The sequence below is a fragment of the Rhinolophus sinicus genome, linkage group LG07 (genome assembly GCF_036562045.2).
Source record: "Rhinolophus sinicus isolate RSC01 linkage group LG07, ASM3656204v1, whole genome shotgun sequence".
NCBI lineage: Eukaryota > Metazoa > Chordata > Mammalia > Chiroptera > Rhinolophidae > Rhinolophus > Rhinolophus sinicus.
In genome coordinates, this window is record NC_133757.1 from 111,656,883 (window position 1) to 111,675,626 (window position 18,744).

Genomic DNA, 18,744 nt, shown 5'->3' on the forward strand with positions numbered 1-18,744 from the left:
TTCAGGCCCAATGATGTGCAAAATTGTGCCCATGTGGAAAGATTCTTTTTAGAAATCCTGCTAATAGGTCTCTTGTGCTAGAAAGAGGGAATTTGGTTGAAAATTTAAAGGTGCTCTTCTTTCCTTTTATATTCTTTAATGTGTGCATCATTATTTGCTATTCATGGGTTTTCAAATCATTGCTTGCTGATACGGCTCAAATGAAAAGATGTAACAATGAAGGTATTTTCTAAATACTACTGTCACAGGTACCTGACAGGAGTGCTGAATCCATCAATAAACAGTCTATTCATAGGGCTTTCTTTAGTAATTATAATTCTGTTATCATCACTCAGTTTGTTTATACATTTTTTTTCAGTAAATTGAGTTCCCTCATGCTTTAAGGTACCACACTTCTTCTGAATATTCTTGTGTTTCAAAAGCTGTGCTATTTTTCAATTTCTGAAATGTAAATGGGATACAAATAATACAGCATTTCTTATTTATCACTAAATGGACTTAAATAATTATTCATCCACACATATTATTGTGACCAGTGGAGCATTATTATCCTATTACATAGATTAATGTAATTATACATATAGGAAATTTATGTACTAACTTTATTTCTATGTCACTATAAAAGTGCTTCCTATAAATATTCAGGAACAAATTAAATGACTCAAGGCTATCCAACAATTATCTCTATAAAATCTAAATACCTAGCTTGATCTTAAATCTAGAAAAAGTAGATTGTAATGATAATAAAACTGTAATTTGCAAATGTCTCCTAATTGTTCATCCTTTCCACTCTTGACCTTCTGCAGTCTGTTCTTCACATAGAATCAGAGTACTATTTTTAAAGCATGAAAAATATCGTATCACTTCTTGGTCCATAACCCTGCTAGATTTTTCCATTGTAATTAGAATATAGGTCCTATATTACTAGAGTCCTGCATGTCTTTGACTCTACCTCCCACTTCTATCTCTTGAAGTCAACCAGTTTTATCAGCCCACTCTGGCCTCAGGGCCTTTGCGTTTGATGTTGTCTTGGCCTGGAATACAATTCCCTCTTATTTTTTCCTGGGCTGTCTCCTTTTCTTTATGAACATCTTATTCAAAGTCACCTGCTCAGAGAAACCCACTCTTGCCACTTTAGGTAAAGTGCACCCATCCAGTTAACACTTTATTCCACCCACTCTATTTTGCTTCCATGTTGATATTTACCATCTCTTCCTGGTGCTAGAATGTAAGTCTGGGAAGTGATTATTCCTTGTTCACTACTGTATCCCTCACAGTTATAATGACAGAAGATCAACATATGCAAAGGCATGAAGGGATATAACAGCAAGGCAAGTTTAGGGACCCACAGTGATTCAGAGTGGCTGGACGAGTGGGTGCACACAGGAAACATTCCATCCATCTCTGAAAGAGACTGTGCAATGAAAATCTTAAAAAAATGGTAAGACTGACCTAGTAAATATGAAAGATAAATACCAAATGTTGAGGATCACCCAAAGCAGTGTTTTTTTAATTTTTGGTCTCAGGACCCTTCTACATTCTTAAAAATCATCAAGAATCCTAAACAGCTTTTGTCTGTGTGGGTTTTAATAACTATGGTGTTTACCACATTAGAAATTAAAACTCAGAAAATTTTAAAACATTTGTTATAAAGTAGCAAATAATAAATCCATTATATGTCAACAGAAATAACATGTTTTAAAAATTACTGCTTTTTAGAAAACTGAAAATAATACACTGAGAGAGTGGCATTGTTTTACATTTTTGCAAATCTCTTTAATGTCCAATTGATAGGAGAAACCTGCATTGTCATGTCAGCTTCTGTATACAAAATGATGAAATCACATTTGCTGTAGACTCTGGAGAACTCCACTGTGCACTTGTGAATAAATAAAAGTGATAAAGGAAAATACCATCTTAAAATTATTATGAAAGTAGTTTTGACCTCTGACTGAACCACACGAGAAAACTGTTCATCTATGGTTTTAATAAACTATAAGTTACAGGCATTTTGTGTCCCAGATGCTACTCACGTGTTACAGGATTCAGTATTGTCATTACTGTCCCGGTAAGAGTTTACAGCATTGAATTGAACACCTTTGGTCTTTTAGAACAACACTGAGTGAGCCCTGCAGTAGACCCTGGCCACTTCATAACAGTGTTCCTTTGAGAAGGGTCATCCCTTATTCCTGTTTGAGATGGCACAATCACATTTCCTTCTTCTGCAGGGGAACTGGAAACTTGGCCTCAGTGCCCCCCCATTGTCTTGGTGGAATGGAATGTACTATTATTTCAGCCCAAGCTGCAGGCAACAAAACAGAGGGGTTGAAAGAGTCGGTTATGGAGTAAAGCAGATTCAAGCTGAAACATTAGCTGCTGTACTGATGAGTCACATAACCTGGGGAGAAAGTTACTTATCTTGAGTTTGTCTTCTTGCAGGTTGAAAGCAACTTAAAGTCTGAGCCTCAGTTTCTTCTTAAGGTTGTTTTGAAAATTCAATGGGAAGCGAAAGCAGTGAGACAAAATTCTGAGTGATTCTAAACAGGTCAATTAAAGGAACATAAACAAGTAGGGCCCTGGCATCAGGCAATTTTTAAAGCATCTCCAGGTGATTCTAATGTGCACCCAATGTTGAAACCCATTGATTAAATTATTAGAAACTTTGGTAGGATTCCATAGGGAGAGAAATGAGTGTGATAATAGAATAGAGCTTCTGGGGTTGTCCCATTTTTGCCTGGAGACATATGAGGTGTGATCATAAAATATGGTGAATGTTTAAATTTAAAAAACAAAACAAAACTATTACTGTAAAAGGCACATTGCCATTAATACTCCTCAAAATACCCGCCCTTGCTTTGAACACACTTATCCCTTCGTTCTTGCCACTTTCTGAAGCAGTTCTGGAAGTCCTCTTTTGTGAGTGTCTTTAGTTGTGCTGTCATGGCTGCCTCCATGTCCTGAATTGATTCAAAATGTTTACCTTTCATGGTCATTTTGACTTTGGGGACGAGCCAGAAGTCACATGATGCCAGACCCGGTGAATAAGGTGGATGAGGACACACCATAATGTTTTTATTTGACAGAAATTGCTGTACCAGAAGCAATGTGTGACATGGAGCGTTGTTATGATGGAGGATGAGGTAAAGACACTCACAAAAGAGGACTTCCAGAACTGCTTCAGAAAGTGGCAAGAATGATGGGATAAGAGTGTTCGAAGCAAGGAGGAGTATTTTGAGGGAGATCGATGGCAATGTGTCTTTTACTGTAATAATTTTTTATTTATTTAAACATTCACCATATTGTTTGAATACACCTCTTACATAATACTTCATTGGATAGATACATGGAAAGGCATTGCCCTCTACGCCATTTTCCCCCCAATTTATCAAAAACTGTATGTTGTGGGTTGATTATATAAGTCAGTTGATCTTTACCCAGAGCTTGGTGATCTTTTGACTGGGGTTACAAAAGCCTGGGTTGTAAGTGATTTAAAATACTTCATAATATCACAATGATTTTGTTTTGTTTTAAAGCTACCTGGAAATTATTTATCCTTATAGTGTTGGGACTAATGACTTTCAGGAAATGACAGATTAAGAGACGTGTACATGCTGATATTACTGTTCTCTGTCTAATAGCTTGTTCATTAACTCATGACTGTGGTCTTAATTGTTAATACAGAAGGATGGTGTTTTTGAGTCTGGCAATGTGATCAAGGGTGTCTGTTTCTATTCCCTGAGGCTAATAGATTGTTGGTTTTTGAAACTCTCATTAAGCAGCCCTAAGGAAGAGATTAAAGTCACCATCATTGTGGGCTCAGAAGGAGGCACACTGCCCAGGACGGGGCACAGACTTAAAAAGCAGACCATTTAATGTCGGATCTGCAGCTTGCTATTGAAGTTATCCTGGACAAATAACTCCAGTTTTCTGCAACTGAGTTTTCTCATCTGTAAAATGGGTAGAGCAATAACAACACAATTCAGAACTATAGGAATTAGATAAAATAATACAAGTGAAAAAATCAGTACACGTGCCTCTGAAATAATTAACCTATCCATAGATCAAGGAAGTAGAGTTATTTCCTTTGACGCCATTATCCTTAGTTACCAATTATAAGCTTTATATTATTTTTCTCTAGAGTACTACATACTTAATCCAGGTCAGGTATTAGGATCCAAGGATCAACCCCAATGACTTTGTTTCTACGTTTCTGAGTGATGGCACAATTCTGATTGTATATCAGAGGAGACGGAGGGAGATGGAAGCAATAATGGAGGTTTGAGACAAAAAACTTTTAACACAGATACAGTATTTGATTTGAGCCCTGCACATACTTCATATGTTAATAATTTCCTCATGCGGGGCTTTGAAAGTCAGCAGGAATGGAGTGCTAATGTCTTCAGTGTCTATAAAACACATTTTAAGATTGTGCTTTTGCAGTGCAAAAAGATCCTTTCTTCTGTATTTCCAATTTTTAAAACACCTCAACATCTCCTAACACTTAAGAAAAAGTCTGTGGTCTTAAATTATACAGCTTTTCCGAAGTTTGTCCTTTTTGCTTTAGGTAAGTACCCAGGACAGGCTTTGGCCCACAAACGCAGTCGGGAAACCTGCGGGTCTGAACAACACTACCTTCCCCGCCTCGTGTCGCATTCAGGAAGATGCAGGAGTCAAGAGTTTGAAAGGCAGAGGGTTTACCCTCAGAACAGCAGTAGAGACCTCTTTGACTTCCATGAAAAACAAACTTCGGTGTCAGCACCTCTTATTTTCAGCAGAGCCTGTTCCTTTCAGAGACACTCTGACAATGGAAGGGAATGTCTAAAGATATTTTTGCTGTGCAGTAATTTTTCACCTGCCTGTAATGATCTCTGTAATAGTTGCAAAGGGAAATAGAATAAAATGTGCCTAATGGCAGGGATCCTTAGAGTTATGAGACTCTGGGGCCACATTTGCAGTCACCATTAACCTAAAGAACCACATGACTCCTGTATGATTGGTAAAATCGAGTATAATGATGCATTCATGTAGTGAAATTAGAAGTCTTAAAGAGCCACTAATTAAACATAAAGGGCCCCGTGTGACTCAAGGGCTGTGCTGTGAACCTCACTGCCTTAGAGAAATAGAAAACCTCTAAGTTTAGATGCATTCAAACTTAAAGGAGGGCTTGCATTTGTCTTTCTGTTATCTCTTTTTTGCTTGGAAGGCTATAGAATGTTCTTCTGTGCATAATTTTGCATAATGTTTTGACATATAAGAGATAATCACATTTACCTAGTAAAGACCAAAACAGTATGTCATACTCAATATTACTGGATTAGTTTTTGATAGAGCTTGGGCTTCAGAGTATTCTGCTTTTACTGAGAACTACTTGTAGTTCATACATTTGTAACTGGTTTATCGAAGACTTCATTGACAGACTAACAGACAGTGGCATTTTCCCTCTCGCCAATCATATTTAGCCACATTACGATAAACATTATGTTTCATCTCATAGCCACATTTGGAAGATTTCTTAACTTTCCAATAACTTCCATATATTGCAAAGTTCAGTTTGGGTAGAATGTGGTAGTTAGGGCAATCAGTGCACCCTTGGACGACACCTAGTAACATGTTAGACATGTTTAGACAATCACGTTTGAAAATGTCATGAAGCTGTGAAAATAATAATGATGAGATAAAGTAAAATTCCAGAGAAAGGAAGCCCTTTGGGAATCGAGTGACCAGGAGCCTGTGATTTTTCCTCTTCGGACATTTGCTCACTTGGAGAGAGGGCTGCAAAACAGGCCTTCGCCTGGACTCAGGGCTGTTGCTACTCAGAGAAAGAGAATCAGAAAAGCTTTCAAGCAGTTTTGTTGAATGAAGTGAGAAATGGAGACTTCAGGGGCCTGAAGTCAATGGCCATTTTTTTTCTCAGAAGAGACTTGCTGAATTCTGAGCTTTGCAGGATGCTAAAGAACCAGGCTAAAGGCTTATAACACTGGAACCTCCCACTGTTTCACAGTGCTTAGGAAACCAGGGAGAGGGATGGAGAAAACAAGCAAGAGACAAAACCCTAGGAAGGGCTGCTGAATCGACACTGGGGATGAAAAGCCATTGTTCACCTGAGGGCATTTACAGATTCTCCCTTTAGCAGAAGTCTGAGTATCAAGGCTCTGCTAAACCCAAGGTGGCAGCTGGCAGACAGAGAACCCAGCAAGATTTTGGTTTTCATATGTAGCTAAAATGACAGGTTTGGAGACTAAAGGGGACTCCAATTCAGCTGGTCTGCCTATAAAGACATTTGCTAGATTTTGAAGCAGTGTGGGGAATACTGCAAAATGCTCTGAGACATCTGAGAGTCTCGGGCATTCTTTCTGGGTTGAGGAGGAAAGAACAGTTGGGCTCTCAGTTAGAAGTCCCAGGGGTCACACCCTACCACACTGAGAGACTGCCTGTCTTAGTCTGCTAGGGCTGCTGTAGCAAAGGGCCACAGACTGGGTGGTCTAAGTAACAGGAATTTATTTTCTCACGGGTCTGGAGTGTGGAAGTCCAAGATCAAAGTATTGGCAGGGATGAGTTCTTTTGAGGCCCCTTTCTATCACTTTCAAATGGCCAACCTCTCACTGACCCTTCATATGGTCATCCCTTTGTGTTTGCTCCCCTGTGTCTCTTCCTCTTCTTATCAGGACACTAGTGCTATTATTGCTTTAGGGTCCCACTCTAAGGCCTCATTTTAATGTAATCACCCTATCTCCAAATACAGTCACAATCTGAGGTACTAGTAGCAGTTAGGCTTCAGCGTATACATTTGGAATTGGGTGAGTGGGGAGGTGGAGAGGTTGGGGAGGTAGAGATTTAGCGCTCAACACTGAGTCTCACCAAAATTCTAGACCAGCTCTGACCCAAATCAATCTCTGACTTGACAACTGGAGCAATCCCCCCATTTGCATAGAGGAAATGGCAACTCTGATTGAAAATATTATCTGGTGCTTTATAGATACCTCACATTGAAAAAAAAATTACTAAATACTTTCATAACCAGAAGAATAAACCCCATTCCTTATCTCCATCATGTTTATGTGCAATTGACTGTCTACCATTCTCACCTGTGACCTATTTCAGTCTTAAGTACTGTTCAAGGTCAAACCTTTGCAAACTTGAACGTGCACAGGAATTACTTGGGAACCTTGTTAAAATGAAGACTCTAATTTAGTTAGTCTGGAGTGAGCCTGAGATTTGCCTTTCTAGAACAAGCTTCTAGGGGATAGTCCTCACACCATCCTCCTGACCAGCTGCAGACGAGTAGGTGGCGAGTATGCACACTGAAGTTTAAGAAACATCACCTGATAATGTCTAAGACTTCTTCCAGCTCTGAGATTCTGTTAACCGTATTTTTTGTTTTGTTTTGTTCTTTGCTTTGTTTTAAAAAGAACAAAACATTTTGGCTATCTCTCAATACAAGGCATCCTAGAAAATACAATACTGAGTGAGCAGCTTCCTTCCAGAAAATCCACACTGTAAAGGGGACTAAACATTTCTATCCCAGTCAAGTTTTCATATGTTTGAACAGTCAGTTCTGTGTTTCATTTCAAGTAAATATGATGATGATATATATTCTAATTTGACATACACAGAGACTTAGAGTAACATTTTAATTAGGGAAAAAAAAAAGGAGGATGAATTTCAATGACACATTGATTATCAAAGACCTTACCGGATGTGACACTCATTTAAGGAGAAGGTCTGGGGTGCTCCTCCACAATTGCCAGCACCAACCCCTCTGCCTTCCAGCTGAGTGTCCAGGGAAAGGTTGCTCCTTCCTCACTGACAGTTGAGGAGATGCATTTGCACGAGGCCCGGGCACAGACATCCTGATGGGCAGAGTCACGGCAGCACGACCTTCCCTTCTCTGGATCTGGACAGCCACTGATGTCCTGGCCTTTGAGGTAACGCTACCACCTCATTCTTAGTTACTTACCTGTGAAAAACGCAGCACTTCTCTCCCTGCTCCCACCCTCAGGGGTATGTGCTCATGCTGTTTGTAACTAGGTTGACTAGTTTAAGGAGTTCTCCATGGATTTGAGCATTGGACTGCTACCTTCAGTGGCGGCAGTGGTACCCCAAGCAGCCTTTTGTTGGGGAACAACTAAAGTTTATCAACCAGTCTGTAGGGATTCGATGAAGCAGTGAGTATAACTCGCTATACGAGTATGCTACCTGATTTCCTTTCCTTTTTGTTTTTGTTTTCTTTTTTTAACGTAAATTAAGTATTTAGAATTTTGAACTTACGAAGTTGACAGAGAAGGAAATTGATTTGTTTTATGTGAACCTGAAGAAGTATTCAAGATAGAATATATCATCTTCTACACAATCACTCTTGTTAATTGATCCATCTTGCTTTATTTGATACCATAAAAGTCTAGACGAAAGGAAGTTATAAGAACTTTAAATGTGTCATCAGACAGACATTCTTATGTTCCAGAAAAGGACAGGGAGTGGTATGGTGAAGCAGAACAGAGAGAACTGCTAATGAGACCAAAAAAGGGAAAATGAATTCCTGAGGAAGGCCAGTAATCCTCAGGAGGCATGACGTTGCCAATGCCCTGGAATAGTCCAAACCCCACAGTGACAGCCATTGCTTCATCCCTTCCTCATCAAGAGGTCTCATCTAATCTGTCCAGGGCTTTGTGTGTGTTTGTGTGTGTGTGATATTCCTCCCTTCTTCTTTATCTCCCTGTCTCTCAGTCTTCCTCCCTTCTTTCCTCTGTCTTCTGTTCCCTCTTCCTTTCTTCTTTCTTTTCCTCCCTTCCTTTCTCATTTCCTCTCTTCCTCCTTCTCTTTCTTTCTCTCACTTTCTTCCATCCTTCCTGTCTCTGTCAGGTATTGTTCTAAGTCCTCAAAAGGCTTAATGCAACAACCTGTGGGGTCTATTATGAACCCCATTGTAAAGATAACTGACATCAAGGCAAAAGGCAACTGGCATAAAGAGGTTAAATAATTCTCCCAACGTGACAGCAGAGTTGGGATCATCGAAAGGGCTCTAATCATGTCGCTCCTCTACCCAAATGCACTCCATGATTTCTTCTTGCCTATAAATTGCATAAAACTCCAAGTCCATAACGTGATAGATGGCCCTCCACAGCAAACGGTCCCAACCACTCTCTTCAAATATATTTACCTCTTGCCACTTCCCTGAAGGTCCCCATGTTATAGCATCATCACAATACTCTTTCGCAAACACAAACGGACTTTTATAACTCTATGATGCATGCCTGTTATATAAACAACTCACTTGCTTTGTCATATGCTTCCTTGCCTGAAGCTCCTACTCATCCTTCAGAACCCATACCACTTTTTCTGTGAAGCCTCTTCTGACACTCAGTAGTAAGTGAATTAGTTACTACTCACTCTGAATGCCCATAGAAAAATGCTTACATTTCCATTATAGCATTTATTACCTTGTACTGGATTGTTCATACATTTGCCCAACCCACTGGACTCTGAAGTCCCAACCAGAAGGAATGGGACCTTATTCACTAGCAAACCCAGTGCTTGCCACCACGTTTGTGTTCACTGTGAGGGATATATATTACATAAGAGATGCATCATTGATGTATAGCCTGTATACCATAATATCAGTAGTGTTGACCTTAAATATAAAAGTTTTAGAATTATACATATATACTAATTTTACAAATGTTTCAAATGAAAATCTTACTTTATAAAATTTAAAATTGGTTTCCAGAAGTTCTGTCTTTTAATTCCTCTAAATCAGGAGCTTTGCTAGTGATTTGAAAATGCCTAAATTTAGGAAAATATGACATGTGAACTTTCCAAAAATACTTTTATCATGTAACATAAAGCACATTTTCTCTCTCCCTCTCTTCTTCACACACACACACACACACACACACACACACACACACGTTGGATATGGCAAACTTGTATGTGATTATCTTTAGGTTTTTCTCATAGTATATAATTTCAGATTAAGAGTCTTTATTTTCTTTGTAGTTTATTCATGTTTATAAGGAATAGTGTTCCGCTGATAAAATACAATATAAATTTAGGGGGTTAATGACCATGTTGCAGGAGTTACCAGTATTAATTCTAATTTTGTCAAACATTATATTATAATTTATACTCACACACACACACACACACACACACACACACTTTATATGGCATCCTATATGTGTTTACACACCAATTGCTGACTTTTCGCTTTATTTCTAAATTCAAGCATATCTCTTTGGATAATATTATTTGAATGTGAAATGTTTCCTTAAAATGCTTTATAAATGCACATATATGTGTGTGTGTATGGGTTGCATGTGTGTGAATATTTATTCACTGTATATATAGGCCACATATATATGTATGTATGTGTATATATACAGATGTACATGCACACACTATGTAGTCCATATATATATATATATATATATATATATATATATATATATTATATATTATATGTTATATATACCGGGGTGCCAAAAAAGTGTATACACATGACTTGTATTCATCTTTTGTTGTCAGGATATATTGAGTATTATAATTTTAATACAGTTTTTTCCTTTCTTAATATGTGTATACATTTTTTGGCACCCTTTGTGTGTGTGTGTATATATATATATATATATATATATATATATAGAGAGAGAGAGAGAGAGAGAGAGAGAGAGAGAGAGAAATACACACACACACACATGCACAAACACACACACACGATATGGTCCATTACAGCCCACTATTAATACATACTTTCCTCATCCTTTGAGGCCAGCTAATGATTTCCAGATAATGAGACTGAATGATACGGCTGAGCATTCTGCGCTCAAGAACATTGATGCAGCTACCAAACTGCAAATGCTCTGAGCCAGTGAGCGCTGTGTCATGAAATCCTGAGTTGAATGAGTTCTGCAAATTGTGTTGTTTACTCTGCTGCATCTCTCCTGTCATTTATTTTGTGCTCTGGTGAACAATTTTGTGTCATAATTACTGAGAAATTGTGCAAGTGATAGCGCTAGATCTGTTATAAAGAAAGAAAGAGTGTTAAGCTGGAAGTTAAAATGCGCTGTTTTACTAGGGCTTGAGGGTTTTTTTCCGAGGAAATGTTAAAGATTAGCTGGATATTAGGAGCAGGTTCATATCTTTCAACATTTATGAGGGTTCTTTTAAGCCTCCCTTCAACCTGGGAGAATTGACCTGGTGGGGTCAGGTATGTCAGGATTTAAAGGATTTGAAGCAAAGTGTGATTGGCAGTGCTGCACCTCCAAAGGGATTTTGTTAAATTGAGCCCTACGATGTCTGTCCATGTATGTTTCTGGGTCCCTTTCTCCCATCCATCCCCCAGGCCTTTTGCTCTCCAGTTAAACAGAATGTGCTTGTATATTGATCTGTAGTCACTTGTTTATCTCATCCTTACTTCAAATTAAGATGTACTAGATTTAGGCTCTATGTTTTTCTTGCTTTTACTAGCTTTTTCTTAAGTGAGAAAGATAATCGTGATTTCATTTGAAACATTTTTTTTTCCTTAAATCGATGTGGACAAAAAAATGGGGCTATACCTGACAGCTCAGGGGAGGTCTCCATGGTGGGCCTCACAAACTCAGAGACCGAATAACCACACAGCGTGGTCTGACCATAAAAAGTCATAACTAAAAGTAGGTCATCGTGCGTAGTCCCTTCCTAGGCCTGTAGCTTCCTTGACAAAGGTCAGTTTTTACCTTTGAAGTTGTCTATTGTCTTTGTGCATCTAAGGTAACATACCTTTGAAATGTCAGAGTAATTTTCTTTCCTAGCCCCATCGAAGGTAGAACAACCAGCACCAGAGCACGGGACCACAGTGTTATCTTGTTGCCCACATGCCATTTCTATGCTGTAAATGTTAACTGTCCTGTACCCACCAGTGTAAAAGAAGTGTCCCTCCGGTTTGCTTTTTATCCAGTCCCAGAGATTCTCCACTTTGCTGTCTCCCTCCCTCTTAATCTACCACCAATGGATGTCATGCAACCCTCCTTACGTTTCCTCCTTTGAGTCTAATGTATAAAATAAGCTGCAAAACTGCCATTCTCTGGAGCATTTTCTCAATCCATTGAGATTTTGTTTCCTGGCAATTGTCATCAGTTTGGCTCAAACTCGTGTAAGATTTTTCTTAGGCTGGGTGTTCTTACGTCAGCAGAGAGAACTATAGGCTCAGCAGCAGCGGCACATTACAATCAACACCTGGGGGCGGGAAAGAACATCAAAAGCTTGCAGAGGTCCCCAGGTAATTCAATGCAGCCAGGATTGAGGCGCACTGCTCAGTAGGTTTACTTCTTCTTTTTATCTAAGGTGCTGATATTTTACTTGGGATGCTTTTCAAACATACGAAAAGCCTCCCCAGATGACTGATTATTTTACACAGTTTCCCTCTCCCCAACCTGAGAATTCATTTTCAAGTGAATCTAGAGAATGGCATCTGAAAATTTGGCGGAGAATTCTCAAGTGGGAGGAATAACTTATAAGGACAGTGGGTTTGGGGGCGCATCCAGAGAATAAATAATTATTGGGCAGACATGGAATAACTTCCTCTACACCAATTCTGCCCCTACTCTTGAATGTTGAAGGAGGGTTGCTTCTTGAGGAAATGAAAGGTGATTCACCGGAAGGCTAGATAGCTCTGTATTTGACAGGTGGTGATAGAGTGAGGATCCAGGCAGTTCTGTGTACTTAGGAAAAGCAGAAGTGTAGGAACTACAGCTTTCTTGCCCTGCAGTGGATGCTGCACACAGATGCTTCAGTAATGATTAACCAGAGTTTGCCTTGACACCAGATGAAGCAAAGTAAAAGCCAGCACCTGTGTGGAGGTTCAGCACTGGTTTCTACTCCAGAGTTGCACAGAAAATGTTTGTTTTTCTCCATAGGTTCGAACCAGTGTCCTACATGAACATAAGGATCCTCTGCCAGAGATTGGGGTAAGTGTTTCTTATATTTCCAAAAGGCACACACATCACTTCTAAATTAATCATTTCCTGGATAGCTGACAAATGGCGTTAACAGGGTGTGACTATGTGAGGAGGCGTTGTCACGTATTTGCTGAATTGTATGGAATTCATTTCTTGTCTCCAGAAAATCATCCTCAGATGAATCCTTGTTTCATTCAGCTGGTCAGAGAGGAGTCTAGAAATTGTCCTGCAGGTAGCTGAGATGTGATTCAGTGCCAGCATTCCTGGACCAACAGGAGGCTAGGGAAATTGCACATCTGAGCTCTACCTCCTTGGGAAGGAGGCGGAGAACCAAGCAGCCATAAAACTGGATGTATTTCTGTTTCCTGCAGCTTAAACACGTCAAAACAGTGAGGCAGGTCAAAACAGAAGCTGCCACCTACGTGCAGTCCAGTGTTGGAAAGCCCTGCTGAGGTTTGCCTGCAGCATCTGAATCATTGCATCTTCAGCCTGTAGAACTTGGAAGAGCAAAGTGGTCATAGGTGACTTTTACATAGGTGACGAGACTAGAGTAGGCAGTGGCAGCTCCTGCAAAGACAGCCCAGCAGGCTGAAAGGGATCTGTGCATTCAGAGGAGAAAAGTCCAGAAACAAGTTGGATCTAAGAGGCCCTGGGGCTGAGCCAACTGAAGGCCTGTTTGAAATTTCCTGAAATCCCACAGTCAGTTGACAGCCTTCTCCAGTCTGAGTGTGGAGCGCTGTACTAGGTACCCTTCCTTACCTCATTGATACCCACCGCCATCCAAACCTGTCAATGGCGCCCTTCAACAATATGCACCAAAATTTAAGTTGAGTTGGCTGAGAAGAATGTCAGCCATCTCTGCATCTAATAGAGTGGAAGGACAACAGCACTTGGTGTTCTCTCATGCCTCGCACACGCTTCTGGTTTCTTCCTGGGGACAGGTCAAATACTTCTCTTTGACTCACATGAATCTCTATGCTTTGTTTTCTGCCTTCCCTTTAACCTCTTGTGCTGCTCTCACTTCCACCTCCAATCTCTATGCCCAAACTACGCGGGCTTCGTTTAGTTTCTCCAGAGAGACTAGCAAGTTGCTCCCAGCCCCAGGCCTTCATCGCCCAGGCCACAGGACCCTCTCCATGCCTGGGCCACTGCTCCCTGCTACCCCGCCCCCTACCCAGAGCTCAGGTCCAACACCTTTTGCCTGTGACCATCCCAGGCACCTTCCGCCAAACCAGGCCCTCCATGGCATGCTCTCGTCTTACCCTTTACACATCCTTCAGAAAATGGAAGACCTTTTGAAATTTGTAACTATTGATAAGTTATTACATTGTTTATATGGAATTCCATTTAATATTTGAGGTTCAAGAAAGATGAGGTTGTTTAATTTTTTTCTTCTCTAAATGCTTGCACCCCCCCCCCCAGTTGCTCTATGTTAATTATATCCCCTGGTCTGAAGATTTAATGACATGACATCTTGACCTAATTGTGTAAAATCCCCCCCCCCTTTCTTTTCTTTTCTCTTCTCATTCAGGTTCTTGGAATATATCTTATTCATTTTAAAACTTGAATTTCTTCTCTAATTTTACATTTTTTCTTCCATCCTCTTCTCCCACCACTTTTCACTGCAGGCTGGACCTCTCTGTGCCCCTAGCGACTCGTGGTGGAGGCAGAGCATAGTTTGATTGTCATGTCCTACCTTTTCCTCCCCCTACTGTTCAGTGTTGTGGTGAGGAGAAAGGAGAGGGTAGAGGTTCCTTCTGTGCTTGCCCCATGAGGGTGAGGTTCCCTTTCTACTGGTTTTGATGCTTCTCAGGCTAACACTGCCACCAGAGCCCTCTGTGTGGCAGATACTGAAATGCTGGCTCTCCTGTGAGCACAAATATAGGTATGATGTCCTTTTTCAGTACGAATAGTTCATATATCCACGTTCCCTTCCTACGGGGTAGGAAAACCATAACTGTTAGTTTTGACAGTGAAAAAAAAGGACCTGGGCTGTGAAAAAGGTCCTGTCCTGTAGGTTATGTGAGGGACACGTTGTGTATCAGCCTCATACTGTCAACTTCCACTCTTCCAAGACTTTGAAAACTTACACCCCAGGTCCTGTATGTAGTTTTACAAGACTAGGTCAAAATATTTTTAATATAATGGTTTAACCTCTAAAACAGAAATATACTGTGTGCCATGAATGTGTGCCACATATGTAATTTTAAATTTTCTCGTAGTCTAGGCTTTTAAAAAAGTAAAAAGAAACAGGTGAGATGAATTAAATTTCATTTAATCCAGTATGATATGCACGATATAATCATTTCAGAATGTAATCAATGGAATTATTAGTATATAATAAATAATGACTCCCACTCCTTTTTTCATACCACGTCTTATAAATTTGATGTGTACTTAGGATGCGTAAGAGAGCGCTTCTCAATTTAGAGCAGGCACAAGCTCTAGGACTCCAGCGAGTCTCCCCACTGGGCAGCACAGCTCTGGGCAGTACTTGGGGAAACTTAGGAGGTCCATGCACATTGCAGTATAAAGGAAGCCTGTACTTTGGATAAAGACTTTGTGGGATGAGCATACGTGAGCGGGGCTTTGCTCAGCTCATGGCAGCGTGTCTGTGGTTGTATGACCTGGCTCCTTATGTAGTGCTGCTCAACCAGGGGACCACTGACACCTGCTACAGGGAGGTGTACAACCCCGGTGAACCTTCTGGATATCTGTGACTTGCCTCAGAGTTCCTGCAAGGTCTGGGAAGATAAACTGTTTATGTGTACACTCCCCATAGAGAGCGGCCAGGGATTGAGGCAGGTGCCTTAGTTTTTCCACCCTGCTTGATATCACTCTCCAGCCATGTGAGTGATTGAAATCGTGCATCGAGCAATTTAATGATCATCTGCTTTGGGTGCTTGGACCGGAATGATAATTATGAGTGTTGCACTGTCATGCGCAGGTAAGAGAGAGGGACAGGGCCACATGTTGTGCAGGCAGAGAACCTGTAGAAGGAAAGGGAATCACCAGCTGTCCTGGAAATGAGGCACAGCATGATGGGGATGAAAGAATGCGGGACCAAATGGCAAGATGCCTGGATTTGAACTTGACCTCTGCCTACTGTAGTAACTAGTTCTGTGACCAGGTGTGAACCAGTTAATCCCTTTGGGACCCAGTTTCTTCATCTACAGACTGGCAGTGCCTTAACAAGCCTTAGCATTCTTTGAGTCCAGGTAGGCATTTCTTGGGCCCTGATAAACATTGCACATGTTCTGATAAAAACGTGAGGTATAAGGAATTATAGGTGCTCAACAATAATGACTGCATAGGTATAACCTCTGTATCTTTTTTTTTTTTTTACTTTTTACCGAGAATTTCTTCTAATTTATATTTTTCCTGAATCTATTTTTTTAAATAAGGAAATATATATATATATATATATATATATATATACACACATATATATATATGTGTATATATATACAGAGAGAGAGAAATTTGTGTGTGTGTGTGTGTGTGTGTGTGTGTGTGTGTTTTATTGCAGGAGTTTCTCATAGGTTATATTTTTAAATGCTCTGCCTTTTCTAAAAATTACTTAAGGTTGACTTATAATACTTTTAAGTCACCTGACTTCTGGGTGTATTACATTAATCACTGTGCAAACTAATATTCATGGACTACTTCCTGTTTTCCCAGCTTTCCTGCATAATTTTGACTGTAATAGCAATAACTACTGCAACTTTTTCATATGGACTCTAAGGCCTAGCGTGGTGGAGTAACTTGTCCAAGACCACAGATTTGTAAGAGAGAAGACAGAGAAACAAGCCTGGCAGCGCTCATCAATGGAGAGCCAGCTTGGGAGCTGGGAGGAGGGATTCAATTGCCCATATTCCTTTTTTAAAATAGAATAACTCATTTAGGATTATACTTGAGACCTCTGAGCTCCACCTCTAGTGAGGCTTTATATGTTTTGTTTGTCTTTCTTATTTTCCCCAGATCTTGGAGCTCTCAGTTTAAAATCTTTCAGATGAGAATTTTAGAAACAGCAACAAAGGAGAGATGGAAAATATTTTCCCTTGAGTTGTATTTGAAATAACAAAAACATTTTTTAAACAATTCTCTTAAATTCTGTAATTATGATTATAGTGAGAGCAACGATGAAATCGCTTAATATTACATTATTCTTTTGCATTCTCTGGAACAGAGTCATTCATTTTACCTTCTTGTGTGTTCTTTTCCCTCCACGGGAATTCAGGGTTTAGAAATCGATAAGATTGTTTCCCTCTAATTCATTCTTTTACAGGAATCCAGTGAATATTCATGTAAATGAATGATATGTTTCCAGCTTTAGGGGTGTGAAGAGTCCTACTTTTGTTTATATTGAGGTGAAGCAAATACATAAAAACCTGCTAAATAGTAAATATATAGGCAATTTCATTGTTACTGTCATAGTATGAAACACTTAGACATTGTCTTGAAATCTGGGAATTTTATTAATGCATTTTATACAACATGTAGTCCCCATGTCCAGTTATTTTTAGAATAAATGCAATAATATTGATACCTAAATAACACCTCTTCTGGTTTGACTGGCTTGATGCATTTTCCTAATGTAATGCTATGAGGCCATTTCCCAAATTGATTTTTAACATGCTGTATGATTTCTGTCAACTCCCCTATTATCCTTTGAGATTAAGCACGTGGCTGACAGTTGTGATGGAAAAGATTGACTCATGGGCAGTGTTGTTGGCACATCGCAAGGACTCATGGTGTGGCAGTCGGGGCAGCATGCCCTGGGCTTGGCTTAAGGAGGGTCTAGCCAAGATGCTGCTTCCCCAGGAGCTCTGGGCTGGTGGACACGAGAGATATTCAATGGCTTATAGTCACAAATGCTACTTGCAGCTGTGACTTATGGTGTGTCTGTAGCCCATGTCTGCAAATAGCTACTCCACCTGTCTCTCCAGTCTGGGGCATTTGCTGCTGCTTTTCTTGTTGTGAATATGCCACAATAACATTAATGACATGTATAGTTTGTTATATTAATTCTAAATCCATTCATACCTTCAAAACCTCAAAAGGAAAAGAAAAACGATTGTGACATTTTGAGGCCTCATGAAACTTCTGATCAGTTAAGAGTTTTCTTTGAATGAGGATAATGAGGGGTGTGAATGTACATTGAAAACCCTGATTATCAGTGGAAGAGGAAGTGAGAGAGACATCTCTTTAAAATACAAAATGCTACAATGAAATTCACTACAACAATATACAATCTGCACGCTAAAAATTGTTTTGATTTACTGTATTTCAGTGAATTGCAGTTGTTTATAAATATCTGCGGAAAGAGCATTTTTCCTATATCTAATACAATAACTTACTTGAAGCTTGTGCCTGCCGTTGATTCACTCATTCATTCATCGTCAGGAAATATTTATTATATGCCTACGGCATGCTAGGCAGTGGGGATTTATCAGAAAACAAAATAAAGGTCCTTGTGAAGCTTCAGATCTCAATTGTTTTTTTTTTTTGGGGGGGGGTACAAAATAAGTAAGTAAGTGTGTGTGTGTGTGTGTGTGTGTGTGTGTGTGTGTGTGTGTGTTGGTGATATGTGCCAATAGAGAAAAATCCAACAGGACAAGGATTATGAATAGCAAAGTGTATATGTGGGGAAAGGGTATTCTTTTATATAAAAAAGTTCTAGGAGAGATCTCTGAGGTCACATCAATGCTTTTGTTCAGGTGAATCTCTCCTAGGCTCGCTCTCTGCCCCATGCTGAAAAGTCACCCTAAATTTCTGCAAGTTTTATTCACACAGCTCTTGGACTTTCTTT

At 39.8% G+C, this 18,744-nt stretch overlaps 1 protein-coding gene across 6 annotated transcripts in view; it reads left to right on the forward strand.

Moving 5' to 3' along the window:
• The window catches only part of INPP4B (inositol polyphosphate-4-phosphatase type II B), a 609,854-nt gene that overhangs the window by 397,809 nt on the left and 193,301 nt on the right, over positions 1–18,744 (forward strand). For 5 of the 6 annotated variants that reach the window (XM_074338474.1, XM_074338478.1, XM_019730779.2 and 2 more), the window contains exon 8: positions 12,891–12,941. The exons of the other annotated variant lie outside the window; for it this stretch is intronic. In XM_074338474.1, coding sequence (XP_074194575.1) covers positions 12,891–12,941 — 51 coding nt within the window. The remainder of the gene's footprint in view (positions 1–12,890; positions 12,942–18,744) is intronic. 6 annotated transcript variants of the gene reach the window in all.